Source organism: Engystomops pustulosus, chromosome 7 (assembly GCF_040894005.1).
Source record: "Engystomops pustulosus chromosome 7, aEngPut4.maternal, whole genome shotgun sequence".
Classification (NCBI taxonomy): Eukaryota; Metazoa; Chordata; class Amphibia; order Anura; family Leptodactylidae; genus Engystomops; species Engystomops pustulosus.
The window spans coordinates 101836207-101850685 of record NC_092417.1 but is presented as its reverse complement, the minus strand read 5'-3'; the positions used below and the strand labels follow the sequence as shown (position 1 = coordinate 101850685).

Below are 14479 nucleotides of genomic sequence, written 5' to 3'. Positions count from 1 at the left end.
TTTCCGGGAAAGGTACAGGGTGCGCTCCAAAAAAGGCATTCAGAAGGACACCATTTACCATTATGAGACAGAAAAAAACAGGACTATGTATGAAAGATTGCTTCCGAATTTATCATACATCCCTGGATTTTTAGAGTACCCTGTTGTTACCCTGATGTACTATGCACAGCTTATACATCATGCCACATGCCGCACCTTCCCGTCTAAGCCCTGCCATGTGCCAAGCCTGTAGATTACTGCCCAATATGGGGTATTGCTGTACCCGGGAAAACACGCAACATGATTTTTGGGGTGTTTATCTCCCGTGGCAGGAGCTGGGCACAAGATGACATAATGGATATTTTTTTTACTATGCACTGTCCATTATGCATTTTTTAGGGATCCACCTGTGGGGTAAAAATTCCAACTATACCCCTAGATTAATTCATGGAGGGGTGTAGTTTACAAAATAGGGTCAGTTCTTAGGAGTTTCTACTGTAATGGCCCCTATTGGCATCTAAAAATGCTTCATGATGCCAAAAAGAAATATACCATGTCTGTGCTCCAAATGCCAGTTATTCCCTTTGAGCCCCGCCATGTCTCCACCCTGCAGATTATTGCCACCTATGGGGTAATTCCCTCAGCGTGGTAACACACAGAATAATTTTTGATGTGTTTTTTTCCCCAGTGGCATGAGTTGGGCAAAATACTTTTTGTCACTACAATATTTGATAAATTGCAATACAATTATTTCCCTGCACTACTCACTTTGTGTTACATTTGAGCCAGCATCTTAGGGGTTAAAATGATCTTACAACCCTACATACATTCTTTCAGGGGTGCCCTTTCCAAAATGGAGTCACCATTTCCTCCTGAGCCCTGCCGTGTCTCCATCCTGCAGATTTTTGCCACCTATGGGGTATTCCCTAACGGGGGTAACCCGCAGAAGTTGCTACTAAAACTTGAAACCTTCTCACATCCGTAAACAAAAAAAATGGAAACGTAAAATGATGGAAATAAAAAGAAGACCCACGGCAAAAGGTTGCTACAAAAAATAATTGTGGTTTGCCTTTTTGTCCAAAAAGTAGAACGTTTGAAACTTTGAAATATGTCATTTTTGTCTCACGCGAAAACAGTCTCAAAATCACAGGGATATCTTAAAGCTATGAAAAGTTATTACCACAGGGAGAAACACTGGTCAAATTTAAAAAAAGGACTGAACCTGAGGCCGGCGCCACACAGGGCGCTTTGTCTGCGCTTGCAAACGCAAACGCAGACAAAGTCGCACCCACCGGGACGGGCCTCGGCCCGATCGCATTGGCGTTTCTATGGAAACGCCTGCGATCGAGAACAAGCCGCCGGTGTTTTGCGTTAATTTAATGCGAAACACCGGCGGCTCGTTCCCGATCGCAGGCGTTTCCATAGAAACGCCAATGCGATCGGGCCGAGGCCCGCCCCAGTGGGCGCGACTTTGTCTGCGTTTGCGTTTGCAAGCGCAGACAAAGCGCCCTGTGTGGCGTCGGCCTAAGGGTGAAGACACACGTGGCGTTTTTAGGCCGTTTCTTGGGCTGTTTTTAGTTAGTGCGTTTTCAGATCGTTAGAAACGCATGCCTTTCTGTCAGTTTTTCCGAATGTGCGCAATTAAAAACGGACAAAAACGCCAGCATTTTCAAAAAACGGATGCATTTTTTGAAAACGGATGCGTTTTTTAACGCATGCGTTTTTAACGATCTGAAAACGCACTAACTAAAAACGCCAAGTGTGTCTTCACCCTAAGGGCGCGTTCACATGTTCCGCTACCGCACAGTGGGCGGGGCTCGGGCGATCGCATATGCGTTTCCCAGGAAACGCATGCGATTAATAACCCGATCGCATGCGTATCTCTTGAAACGCATATGCGATCGCCCCAAACTCCGCCCCCTGTGCGCTAGTGTCGCGTTATGAACACGGCGCTAGCGGGACGTGTGAACGCGCCCTAAGGGCGCAGTCGCAAGTAGCGTTTTGGCTGCGTTTGCAAACGCAAACCAAATCGGTAAATTAATGCAAAACTGCAAATGCAGTCTAAACACAACGTGGGACAGCGCCCTTAGGGTGATGGCACACATGGCGTTTTGAACCAGTTTTTGGGCCGTTTTTACATTTACATAAATGCAGTGTAAACATGCCCATACTGCATTTGCATAAATGTTTACATTAATGTGATGTTAACACAATGTAAATGTGATCTAAATTAAAAGTGTGTGAGTTCAGGCAAATATTGTGTTCACATAGCGCTTACATAAATGTGGTGTAAACATGTTCAATTGCATTTTCATTGCGTTTGAAACGCATATACACCAGCTGACGAGAGTTGATTTGCCTAATGACATCACTGTTAACATTTCCGTTTACAAAATGCATCATAAACGCGATGTTAACGCATGCATTAACAAGGCGTTAACGCATGCGTTAACATTGCGTTTACAAACATAAACGGTAATGTAATTAGGCAAATCACCTCTCATCAGCTGTTGTAAATGTGTTTCAAACGCAATGAAAATGCGACCAAAACGCAACGTGTGAACGTGCCCTAAATGTCCCGTGTGACAGCGCCCTAAATGCATGCGTTTCTAAACACAGACCACAAACGCATGCGTTTTTAAAAATGCAACCGCTTTGAAAAACTCAATGAAAATTCACTTAAAAACGCCAACAACAAAGCGCAGGGGACAAACATGCCAAGTTAAGCCACTTTAATCACGTTAAAACCCATTGAAAAAGCCAATATGCAAATATGATGTTTTTTTTTTCAAGAATGCAACAAAAACGGCAGGTGTGACACCGGCCATAAGAATCAGATAACACCTCGTTATAAGAGTTGGAGCAGATTGCAGACTGCTACATCTGTCCATAGATAGCGGTGAACATCTTTCCAATATTCCCTGGAGCCGTGACACATACAGTGTAGCTGGCTCTTTAAATGGACTAAAGGGTACTAGACTCTTTCTATGCTTTTGAGGTCTTCAATACAGCAGCTGTAGGGAGGGGAGTGAGTGTAAAAGGCAAGGAGAGGAGGGGGGATGGTGAATACCAGATTGTACCTCTGAGAGGGGAGCATCTGTCACTCTCCATCTTGCTCTCAGTCCTAGCCCAAGCACTCCTGGTTCTGCTGCATCTCTCACACCCCGGCTTGGATACTACTAGCAGGTATGTAATGGAGCTCTGGATACAGGTGTGACTGGGCACCTGATGGTGGGGTATGTAGCTTGCAGCATGTGTGCACATAGGAGGAGATGTGCAGATAGTGCTTGCAGCTAGATCCTTTGTTCTGTAGACCCTACTGCAAAGCTTACTGCAGCAAAACCTCCGCTCCCACAGAGCTGTGGCCATATACATAATGCTTCCAAGTAACCTGCATTCCCATAAACTGTGCTGCACCAAATCACAGATTTGACAGCTTTACCCCTCCGTTGTACACATTTAGTATGCAGAAAGTGGATAAATGACTTATTGCCTGTTGTAGTACTACTATAGTCTTCTAGCTAACTGATACAAAATTGGGAAGCCTTTCTACCTCTGCACTACACCCCGTTTGACTATCTGTGTATTATACCGGTAGAGTGTCAGCTCTGCAGTCAGAATCCAGTAATTGTCAATGAATTCTGTGAGTGAACCCCCTCCCTCACCCCGGCATAGTGCCACTGGTTGGTTAATACAATAGAGAGGAGATCCGAAGGGTTAAATCACTGCAGCTGGGGATTCAATTGGGATCTTTGGCTGTCATCTGATTTTTAAGGAACTATTATTTCTCCAATTCCTTTTTTCGTCTTGTAAATTGTATAGCAGATGCGTTGCGTGATAATCTCAGCAATCCTACAATTAACTCCCCCATATCTAATAATTGTAATTGAATCAGTTTGCATCTGGTACATCCGATTTTTCTCCATCTGCTTGTAACAATGGATGTTAACCTTTACAGGCTCTGACTAGGTCTCCACCCTGTAGTGACAATGAAAGAGTTAAACAGTACATAGCCAATGCACATGTGCCATGGGAATAGAATATCCCAATCTCTATTGTTCTGGGCTTTAACCCATGCTCTGCTGGAAGAGCTGTTTAATAGTGACCATGTTATTTCTCTGGCTGACCCTTTATGGCACACGCATGGTTAATATTCTCTGAATGCCAGACCTTTTATCAGCTGTGTGGATTGAGGCACTTCCAAAATGATCTTGAGCCAGCAGCAGCATTTACTGGGGTGATCTGGACAAGGTATTGATGATAAGTGCTGCACTTTATATTAATGCAGTTGTAGCCTATGAAGATATCATTTTGCATAGGGAGGAGCTGTCATCCATCAGCCTTGGGTATTCCAGTGGGTTATATCTGATATCCGGCTCATACTGGAAAGAGAGGCGTGGGGTGGGGGGCTTCCATATGATGCATGGTATTGTTTAAAGCCCACATTAGATGCATTATGTTGGGCCGTCTGTATATGTGGACACATCTTGTAATACTGTACAGTCTGTACAAATAAATATTTATTAGATTTGGGGGTAACCAATGACTGACCATTTAAAATGGCTGCACTGGTTTGTGTAGGGAGGAGGGGTAGCTGGTGGTACAGTGAAATCCTCCGTGACCATTACAAAATGTATTTTACTTAAGGTCTTGCAGATGTGCTACTTCCTCCGGGGTCATTGTACAGGATATTTAAAGGGTTGGTGGTAGATGGAACACGTGGAGGGTATAGACTTTGTTGCTTCTAATGGTGTGGGTGCCTGCGCTAGGCTAAATAAATCTAGTACTATGCAGCAGGAATGTGTTTTGGAGAGCACCTCATCTGTGTGCACATCTTGCACTGCCCAATGGCTGCACATGAACTCCATCTGTCCTGAAAGACCTGCTAGATCACAATGATGGCGATTGCAAGGACCAGCTATCTCTTTGATGGACTATACTGTCTATGCCTGTCTTGATCTCGCCACAAAATGGATCTATGAGCTCTCTTTTATAACTTGTCATATTTCTGCAAATATTTTGTAAGGGGGTCCACTAGAATGATCATAAAGAGATTAATAATTGCAACCCCTACAACCACTCTTAGGGGAATGGCTGCTGCAAAAGTAATCTTTTCCCTGGTGAAATGGGTTGTGCATAGATTGGTAAGCCTACTGAGATCCATTTCTGTAGGACTGACAAATTTCTATAGGACTGACGAGTGACCGGTTCCCTACCTGGATAGAAATGATGATTAGGTGCCAGGATCACCACCACGACCATATATACATTTGTGCATTATGTCAAATCCCATGGATAATTAAGAACTATACATTATGTACTAACAATTACTACAAATCCTATCCTTTACAATATGACAATTAGTGGTTTGTACAAATTATTGGTTTGCTGTTGCTCAGGAGATGTCTATAGTAAACCACTAAAAGAGATGCATCATTAAAGGGGAAACTTGGAAAAATATGGCTGCTTTCTTACAACAGTGCCACACCTGGCCATGGGTAGTATGTGGTATTGCAACTAAGATCCATTCATTTGTATACAACTAGGCCGCAATACCAGCATGAGCCATGGTCAGGTGTGGCGCTGTTTATGGAAGAAAGGAGCCCTGTTTACAACCCCTTTCAATCAGTGCTGTCACCATTTGGTCTTGGGATCAGTGTAGGTTCCAGCAGATGGATCCACACTTAATCTAAATGAATGTATATTCTACTCTGTAGTAATGTGGTTCAGCAGTATTGCCTGTTATATGTGTAATAGAAAATCAACAACAAAACCCTTGTCCCCTCTTAAAATGTTGGAAACTGTGACTAAATGGAATGCCGTCACTGATGGTAGGAAATGGTTATGAACTAAGCCATTGTAAAGAACTGGTGGTCTTGAGTATATAAATAGAAATACAATTGTTGGCCAGTATTTTATAATATAAGTGGCTTTTTACTATATAAAGTTTTGAGTTGATAACCGTCAGATGGTTATCGTCATTGTCCCGGGTAATCAATGAAAAATACAAGAAGCGCAGCTTTTATTTTTCTCTGCCATCTGTCAAAGTTTATGGTTCATTTAGGAAAGTAACGAGTGGGTGTGTGGGTTACAGTAATGGGGGCTTCCATTCATAAGACTCGCCCTCTGTGACACCTTCAGGGATGTATTTGGCTACTGATCAATTGTGATTCTTCAGCCAAGACTGCACTGACTACCAGATTGTAATATTTATATGTTAATTATGTTTTAACAATTATGTCTTTGCAGAAATAACAATGGGGGCAAAATTGAGTAAGAAGAAGAAGGGATATTGCCTTGGTGCTGGCAAGGATGGTGAATCTACAGAAACAACTGAGGTTGAACAAAAAGAAACGGAGACTGAGGCGGGACAAAAAGATGCAGCAGAACCAAATGGAGAAAAACCCCCTTCTGACCAGACTCCAGACAATGGTTCAAGCACAGAGCTGAAGACCCAAGGAGAACAAACCAGCACTGAGGTTCCATCTGGCGAAACTGCCAAAGATGAATTAAACCAAGACCAAAAGTCGGAAAGCAAACCTGGTGCTGAACAAAAGCAGGTAGAAGAGCCTAACAAAGAGCAAAACAAACCTGGTGATGCCAAAAGTTTAGATACAACTATACAGACTGCTCCTGAAGGTGGGAAGGAAGTTAAAGGCCAACCTGAGGAAAAACCACAAACTGACAATGACAAGAAAAGAGAGTCGGTGGCTAAAGAAGAGCCAACAAAGGAACCTGTGAGGCCAGAAGAGGAACAGGGAAGTTCTGAGCAGAAAAAGAAAACCCAATCTGTGACTGAACCTGTGGCTCCTTTACCAGAACAAAAAGAGGTGGTGAAGCAAATGCCTGATCCAGAGACTAAGGTGGAAGTGGAAAAGATGGAGAAAGAAGAGACCTCCGAGACATTAATAGAACATACATCACAGCAAGAAACAAAAGAACAATCAGTGGTATTGGATTCTGTGCAAGAGCCAGAAAAACTGCCTGAGCTAGTGGAACCTTTAGTCTCAGAAACTGCTTTGGCAGCTCCTGTACTCCAGGAACCAGTTCCTGCACCAATTACTTCACCAATCAAACCTGAAGTATCAGAGCCTGCAAGCAAGATGGTGGAACCAGAACAAACTGAAGTCTCCTTGACTGAAATGGTACCGGCTGTACCAGCAGAAGTGGTTGAGCCTGAAGCTGCACCAGAAGCATTAACTGAGTCTGTGCCAGTGACAGAATCTTTGGAGTCAAAGGTTTCTGAAGAATCTGTAGCTCCTCTCCCAGAGATTAAAATTGTAGAACCTGTGGAGAATCCTAAACTGGTGCCTTGTCCTGAACCTGAACAATTAATTGAAACAAAGCAAGAAACCGAACCACTGCCATCAAATGAAGTGCCTGACTCCACTGCTCCAGTTACAGAAGTTGTGAATAATGAACCTGCAAGAGGTGGTGACATGGGCACAGAATTGGTAGAAACTGAAGTAACTACTATTGAATCTGTACCAGCAGAGCAGCCATCTGCTGAGACAGATTCTGATCAGAATGCTACTGTTGCTGAAAATGGCCCCACTGAGCAAACTGTGGTAGAAGTACATGAAATTAAAGCCCAGGAGAAAATCTCCACAGAGCAGGAAGTTGAAGAAAAGGAAATGCATGAGCAAGTTGAGGAAGAAAGCATCTCCAATAAACCAAATGAGCAAACAAGTCTGGAAGACAAAGAGAACAAAGTTGAAGAGGTTGGCTTAGACACTTCAAAGAATGAGACTGACCAAACTAACACTGAAGATGCTACAGTCAATGATGCAAATCAAGAAAAAACTTCTGAATTTCAAGATAAAGCTGAAAACCATGAATTGCCTGCTGAGGAATTATCAAAGGAACCATCTGCACCACTCATACTTGACAAGCATGGTGTCGGTAATGGGTTGCCTTTGAAAGAAGAAATGAAGGTGCTTCTAGAAAATGGGTGTGACAAAGACCTTCATGAGCTCAATGGGCAAGGTGAAAATCATGAAATTGAAGTATGCAATGAATAAAAGCATAAGTTTTTATTGCTGGTTCCAAGGATAAATGATGCAAAACATCCATAATCTGAACTGTATACATTGTCTGTGACCAAATCCTCCATGAAAATTTTAGAATTTGGAAGCAAAATATGAATGATGCCCCAACCAATCTTTTATTATTGACTCAAACCATGATTCTGCCAAATTTATTATAGCTTAACTTATTAATGAATTCTCCTATGAAAAAAAATGAGTGATATTTATATTCTTGTTTTCTATTTCATGTTCCAGAAGGCCAAACATAAGATGAAAAGTGACCAATACCCATGAAAAAATTCTTGTGAGCTTAACCTGATGTTCAAAATGTCTTAACGCATGAACTTCACAATGTTTTCCACAAATAAAATGTCATATTTAAGTTTATTCTGTGACTCTATTATGTTTTTAAGAAGTTTATAGTTTTGTATGTTTGTGTGCATAGTGGGAATTCAAATCCTTAAAGGGCATCTACCACCAAGATGAAGGATTGTATGCAAATGAGCCTGAGGGACTCCAGGCTCCATTGGTGTTAATAAATAAAGCCTTGGGCTCCTCAGGCTCATTTGCATACAGTCTTTCATCCTGGTGGTAGATGTCCTTTAATAATAAGGCCCAGGTTACTGCTGTCTAAAGGGAAAACCCAGAAATTTTAATGGTCTATCCAAAGCCCAGACGCCCACATGATGAGCTATTTGGTGCCATGTGAACATGGGTAACAAAACGAGACGTGGTTGGTTTATGTCCCTGTAGTGATGTGACTGCAGCCTTCTCCATACCTTGTGTTTACATGGTAGCAAACAGCTGATCCATGATCAAATATTGATGGCTGACATGAGAATAGGCCATCATTTAATTATTCCTCGTTTTAATCAAGGGACTCAGGAGGCAAAATTACTAAAATATATTCAGTGCCAGTTTTACACTAGTGGCTGAATAACTACTAAGATTTAATCTCTTTGCTGTGGTTTATTGGTTTGACACCTGTGTTCTGAATTGGGCTTTTTCTAATAGACTCCCTTTAAAGGCCACATTTATTATTAGCCACAGTGAAGGACAACTATTGGGACCATGTAACAGAGCCCCTTAGGCACTTTGTACACATACCTTTTATGGTCTAAAAAATGTTTAACCCTTTTTTTTTTTTCTCTTTATTAGAGAATAAATTTTGAATAGGTATATAAATGGGCATACTTGTGTACCTTGGGCATTGTTCTCCGGAGCACCTATCATAAATTCCCCACCTCCCCCGCCTTCTCACAATCCAGTCGTCAGACTTCCTATATCTTAATACTGTGACAAGTACAGCTATTTGCTCATGTGCTGGGCGCAGCCCATTTGGGATGTCATTGCAGTCTCTTCATGCCAAAACATTGGCCCACATTTATGAAAACCAGTGCAGACTGTACGATTGCAGTGTGCAGAAAATTGAAGCCTGGTCTATTCTTCTTGCGCATTAATCTTGTGCACCCTGCACTGCCCAGGGAGTGTGCACAAGCTTTTTTTTTTTTGTTTTTTTTTTTGTTTTTTTTTTTGTGCACCACAATTCTGTCGAGTCGCTATAAAAAATGTGGCGTACAGTCCAAAACCGCACTGGAACGCCCCTTTTATTTGCAGAATTATGTGGTGTGGTGGACACTGAGCTGCTGCAACACAACTGGCGCCGACACTTAGAAATACACGTGCAAGCAGTTTGCGAGTTCTTTTCGGTCCAAAGTCAGGTGGAAAACCGGTGCAAACGCTTTAATAAATACGGGCCATTATGTTGGATTAGGCTCTGTTCTATACACTACAATAAAGCCTCAAAGGAATTGGCTTTCTGATTATTTCTAATTTTAACTGGAGGAATTGGTTATATTCGGGTATATTCGCACATGGAATGGATTTTTATGACCTCATTTATCTAAATGCATGTTACTCCTAATATATTTTAGAATATATTTTTTGTATTTGTCCTAGAATGTGCTCTAGATCAAGATTAACACAAAACCCTTCCCTGTGAACCTTTGAAATGCCAGTTAAGAATTCTCAGCATCTGCCTGGGGTATCAGCACAAGCTGATGTAGTGCTCAAAAGTGATGGGATCTGCATAAAACTATCTTGTGTCTGACCAAATACTGCACTTCATAGGGTCATGCCTATTCCCCGGTCACCCCCCCCCCCTCACATTAACACTTACATCCTATGTACAGAATAAGAGAGAAATGACTAATCACTGCATTTATGACGGCAGGAGCCACTGAATGAATGGAGATGTGTGACCACAGTTGTACGGGACTGATGGAGTTTTTACTTCACTTCTAGTGGTCATGTATACATAAATTTATGGACTCATGTTATTGTGATCACTGGGGCTCTCAGCTATTGGATCCTTTGGTCCAGTTCACACCTTCATTGGGGCTTTCCATTACACTCCGTTTAAGGAGAGCATAACGGAAGCTAAAAACAGAGGTTCGATAGGTCTGGCGTTCCCCTTCCATTCTGAAGACTTTTTGTAATGCATCCATTATTAGTAGTGGAAGAATAAATAAAATAATGGAACCTCTCAAGCAGATGTGTGAACTTGGCCTTAGAAGTCAGTTACTTCTCCACTTGTGGAGAGGGTACAGGTGTTCATAAGTAAGATAACTACTTTATCAATGCCCCATCAGGGTTTTGCTGGAAATCATGGATATAAGATAATAGATCTTGTTTGGGGGAGATATCTCATACAAGCCTCCTAAGACTGTCTGCACATGTGGCATGCAAAAAAGAAAGGTGACCTGAACATTATCTTATTTCCGCGTAGAGCAACAAATCTATGGGCAAAAAATTTTTTTCATTATGATGCAGATTTGATATTTTCACGTGCCCATAGACTTCATCGAGAAAAAGAATGCATGCAAAAATTTACAATGATGCACAAGAAAAGTGACATTCATTAGTTAAGGTATTGTCTACATTACATTTTCCAACGTGGATGGATCCAAGGTGTGTGGATCCATAGTTTTCCTTGTTTATCTGGACTTCTACTGTTATTTTGAATGAGTTCATGGGCAGGTATTAGTAGTGCTACAGACATAACTCCTGAAGCTCACATAGGCCTCTGATATGACACCAGCCATAGGTTCATGTTGCTTAGATACCTTTCTGGAATAATTTTTCTTTAGAAGCTTCCATAGCAAACTTGTTGTGCTTGTCCTTGAAGCAAATTGTGGAAGCATGGCTTCCTCATCATTACACCATCTTTCATAAAATGTTTTCATAGATGAAACTTGACCATACCTTCCACCTTTTATGAACGTACTATCACATCACAAAATTGTAATGCAAGAGCAATTTCACGCTTCCAAAATACTGACCGAAGGCTTTCGAGGGAAGAGACCCTGGAGAGAACAAAAGAATCAAAGGAAGTTTAACCCGATGTTCCGATCAATGGACAGACTTAAAAGTGTAGGAACACTGAAGGAGGATATGTTTAACTAGATAACTTTATGTAACAAGGAGAAAAATAAGCTTCAGTTCCTGTTTAATAAATGACTTTGGTGATCTGTAGGATCTTTTGAAGTTCTATGAATAGAGAATATTTTTACATTAACTCTTGCCTAGCTTTAACCTCTTAAAGAGAGCCTGCCAAATTACCCCACTGTAAATAAAGGCTTCATTAAAACTTATGATTAAAAAGCATTGCCCTTATCCCTAAAGGTGCTGTCACACAGTGCGTTCCTGGTCCTTTCTTGGTGCATTTTTAAATGCACTGAAAACGCAAGTGTTTTAGAGCACATCCCTTTTTGTATGTTTACCATGGCTTTGGCTGGTTTTAATCTGTTTTTCTTCTATAGTGGAAGTTAAAAAAGCTTTGAAAATGTTAATACAAGAGTCAAACCAGCCAAACACATGATAAACATTCAAAAACACAAGCGTTTGCTAATGTTAGGAGGCTAAAGGACCTGTGATGATGTCACTCTGGTCACATGACATGCTGAGAAGTCATGGGAAATTGGGAGGAGTAGATAGGGGTGGCTGGTGGAGCAAGACCAGCATCCTTTGATGCCAGGGAATATAAGATAAAGTTGATTCATGTGGATTTAAGGGAAACAATTTTTAGCTAAAAGAATGGTATCAGGTAGTTAATAGGGCTCTATAGGAACCTGTCGCTGTTTATGTGAAAATGTGGTGAAAGGATCCTTTATAAGGATGCATACTATCTTTTTGTTGGGGGGTTTGTGGTTTTTTTTTTTGTGGAACAAATAGTGCTTCCATTTGTATTACATGCAATGTACTGGAAAAATGTAAAAAAAATTCAAATGCAGGAAAAATTAAAAACTCTATGTCCCCATGAGGTCATAAAAATACTACACATTAAAAGAAAAATCTTTTTCTCCAGTTTTTGTAACTTTAACCCCAAAAAACACTAAAAATGGGAAAAAAATACTTATAACAATTTTTTTTTTAATTTTTAACTAGCCCTATGTGCCACAACAAATGCCTCAATTTTTTTAAGGTATTGCATAAAAGAAGTCTATGGAGGCATTTAATAATAATAATAATTTAAAAAAAAAATTCTTCTTTATTTATATTGTGCACACAGATTACGTAGCACTGCACAAAGCTAGCCAAATTGCTATGACTTCATGTGATCAGATGCATACATGGGGTAGATATTGCAAATGTAACAGGACCTTAGATGATATCACCCTGATCACATAATATGCTGAGAAGAGGCCTGGGACATGGAAGGAGTAGATGGGAGTGGCTGGCCGAGCAGGATACACCCCCTCTGATCCCAGGTTATATGAGATAAAGTTAATTTATAAGAGAAACATTTTTCTCTAAAAGAAGGGTGTCAGTTAGTTAATATGGCTCTATGGAAGCTTTTAACCCCCTTACCTTATAATTGTACGCAGTAGTGATCATCAGTGTGGGAGGGGACTCTCTAGGTAGACACTTCATGATTCCTCTGTGCTATGAAATGCTGTGTGCTTAGCTTATCATAGTACAGGGTTTATCTACACTTTTATTTAGCTTCTGAACATTATTAGTATCTTACACATAAAATGAGAGAAATTAGAGATGATGAGATTGATATAAAACACAATGACACTTTGCTAACTTTGTGAGCTTTGCTAAATCACCTATAACATACACAGATTCAGCTCTGCTACATGCCTCCCTCCTGGATAAAGACTTTATTTGTCTGTAGCTTGTAGAGTAAATTGCTGCATGCTGGTTGCTGGCAGGAAGTGCCTGTGTCTGAGCTGGTCCTGTAATGCAAGGGGGAGTGGCAGGAGGCAGAGAGGACTACAAGCGTGCAGACAAGAGAAGCTATTGATGAGAAGAATCCGACCATAGTTAGAAGATTCACGGTCGGATCCAGGGACAACCAAAATTGTAAACACCAGGACTGATAGAGACAGGTTGGAATTATATCTGTGAAATGCTATATTTTTTGTTAATAACAGTGAATTAGAGAATGTGTTATCTTGTTATCCTAAGTATATTTAAGAATCTTGTCTTCGTGGGAATACGCCTATAAAGTCTTTTAAGGCCTGGTCATAAAGGAGTTAAAGAAGTATCCAACTACACTAATTGCAAATATGGGGTCAAACCACTGGTCTAAGGGCATTGAACACCATTGCACTACAGCTGTCAGAATGACACACAGACCAATGAGAGTAAAAAATAATAATAATAATAATAATTATCTTTATTTATATAGCGCCAACAAATTCCGTAGCGCTTTACAAATCATAGGGGACACACATAATATTACATTACATTACAAAGAACAAACAGTCATATGAAACAATAGGAGTGAGGGCCCTGCTCACAAGAGCTTACAGACTATGAGGATGAGGGGATGACACAAGAGGTTGTATAATGGTCCAGCCATTCTTTATAAGGGAACAATATAAAATAATTTAATAAATAATTTACTTAACAACGATGTTGCTGCTTGAACCAGCCATCAGCCGCCATCTTATTTACAGGGTCCTAGGTGAAAAAGACTGCAGAGAAGCATGGAGCTTGGTATATATCAGCTGTTTGCCAGATAACAGATGGGAGATAGGACATAGGATGGATTAGTAAAGGGAGAGTTGACATTTCAAGCAGCTAGCGAGTGAGATAGGCTTGCCTAAAGAGAGGGGTTTTAAGAGCACGTTTGAAGCTTTGGAGGGTGGGTATAAGTCTCAGAGTCTGGGGAAGGGCATTCCAGAGAATTGGTGCAACTCGGGAGAAGTCCTGGAGACGTGCATGAGAGGTTTGAATTAAGTTAGAGATTAATCTAATGTCACTGGCAGATCAAAGAGCACGATAAGGCGATAGACTGAGATGAGAGAAGAGAGATAGGGAGGTGCAGCATTATTCAGAGCTTTGTGTATTAGGGTACTTATATATTATACTGTGCCTTAGGGGCCACTGTGCCCATTAATTCAATTGGTAAGTGAGCAAAGGTCTGAATACAATATGAATGGACTACACATACAACAAAT

General features: G+C 41.0%; 1 protein-coding gene across 3 annotated transcripts; it reads left to right on the top strand.

The window, feature by feature from the left end:
- Nucleotides 1-2960: 2960 nt before the first annotated feature.
- Nucleotides 2961-8393, top strand: LOC140070694 (uncharacterized). 3 transcript variants are annotated; one of them, XM_072117478.1, is made up of 2 exons: nucleotides 2961-3165; nucleotides 6229-8393. In XM_072117478.1, the coding sequence occupies exon 2, from the start codon at nucleotides 6237-6239 to the stop codon at nucleotides 7998-8000; it is 1764 nt and encodes a 587-aa protein (XP_071973579.1). In that variant the 5' UTR covers nucleotides 2961-3165; nucleotides 6229-6236; the 3' UTR covers nucleotides 8001-8393. The 3 variants fall into 3 exon arrangements, with proteins under 3 accessions (XP_071973579.1, XP_071973580.1, XP_071973578.1); XM_072117479.1 differs by lacking the exon at nucleotides 2961-3165 and adding an exon at nucleotides 4077-4230; XM_072117477.1 differs by lacking the exon at nucleotides 2961-3165 and adding an exon at nucleotides 4252-4325.
- The last annotated feature ends 6086 nt before the right edge of the window (nucleotides 8394-14479 follow it).

Coding starts and splice junctions, on each gene's coding strand:
- LOC140070694 (XM_072117477.1), top strand. CDS start 4,277: ATGAAGATATCATTTTGCATAGGGAGGAGCTGTCATCCATCAGCCTTG. Junction 4,326..6,228: donor CTGTCATCCATCAGCCTTGG/GTATTCCAGTGG, acceptor ATGTCTTTGCAG/AAATAACAATGGGGGCAAAA.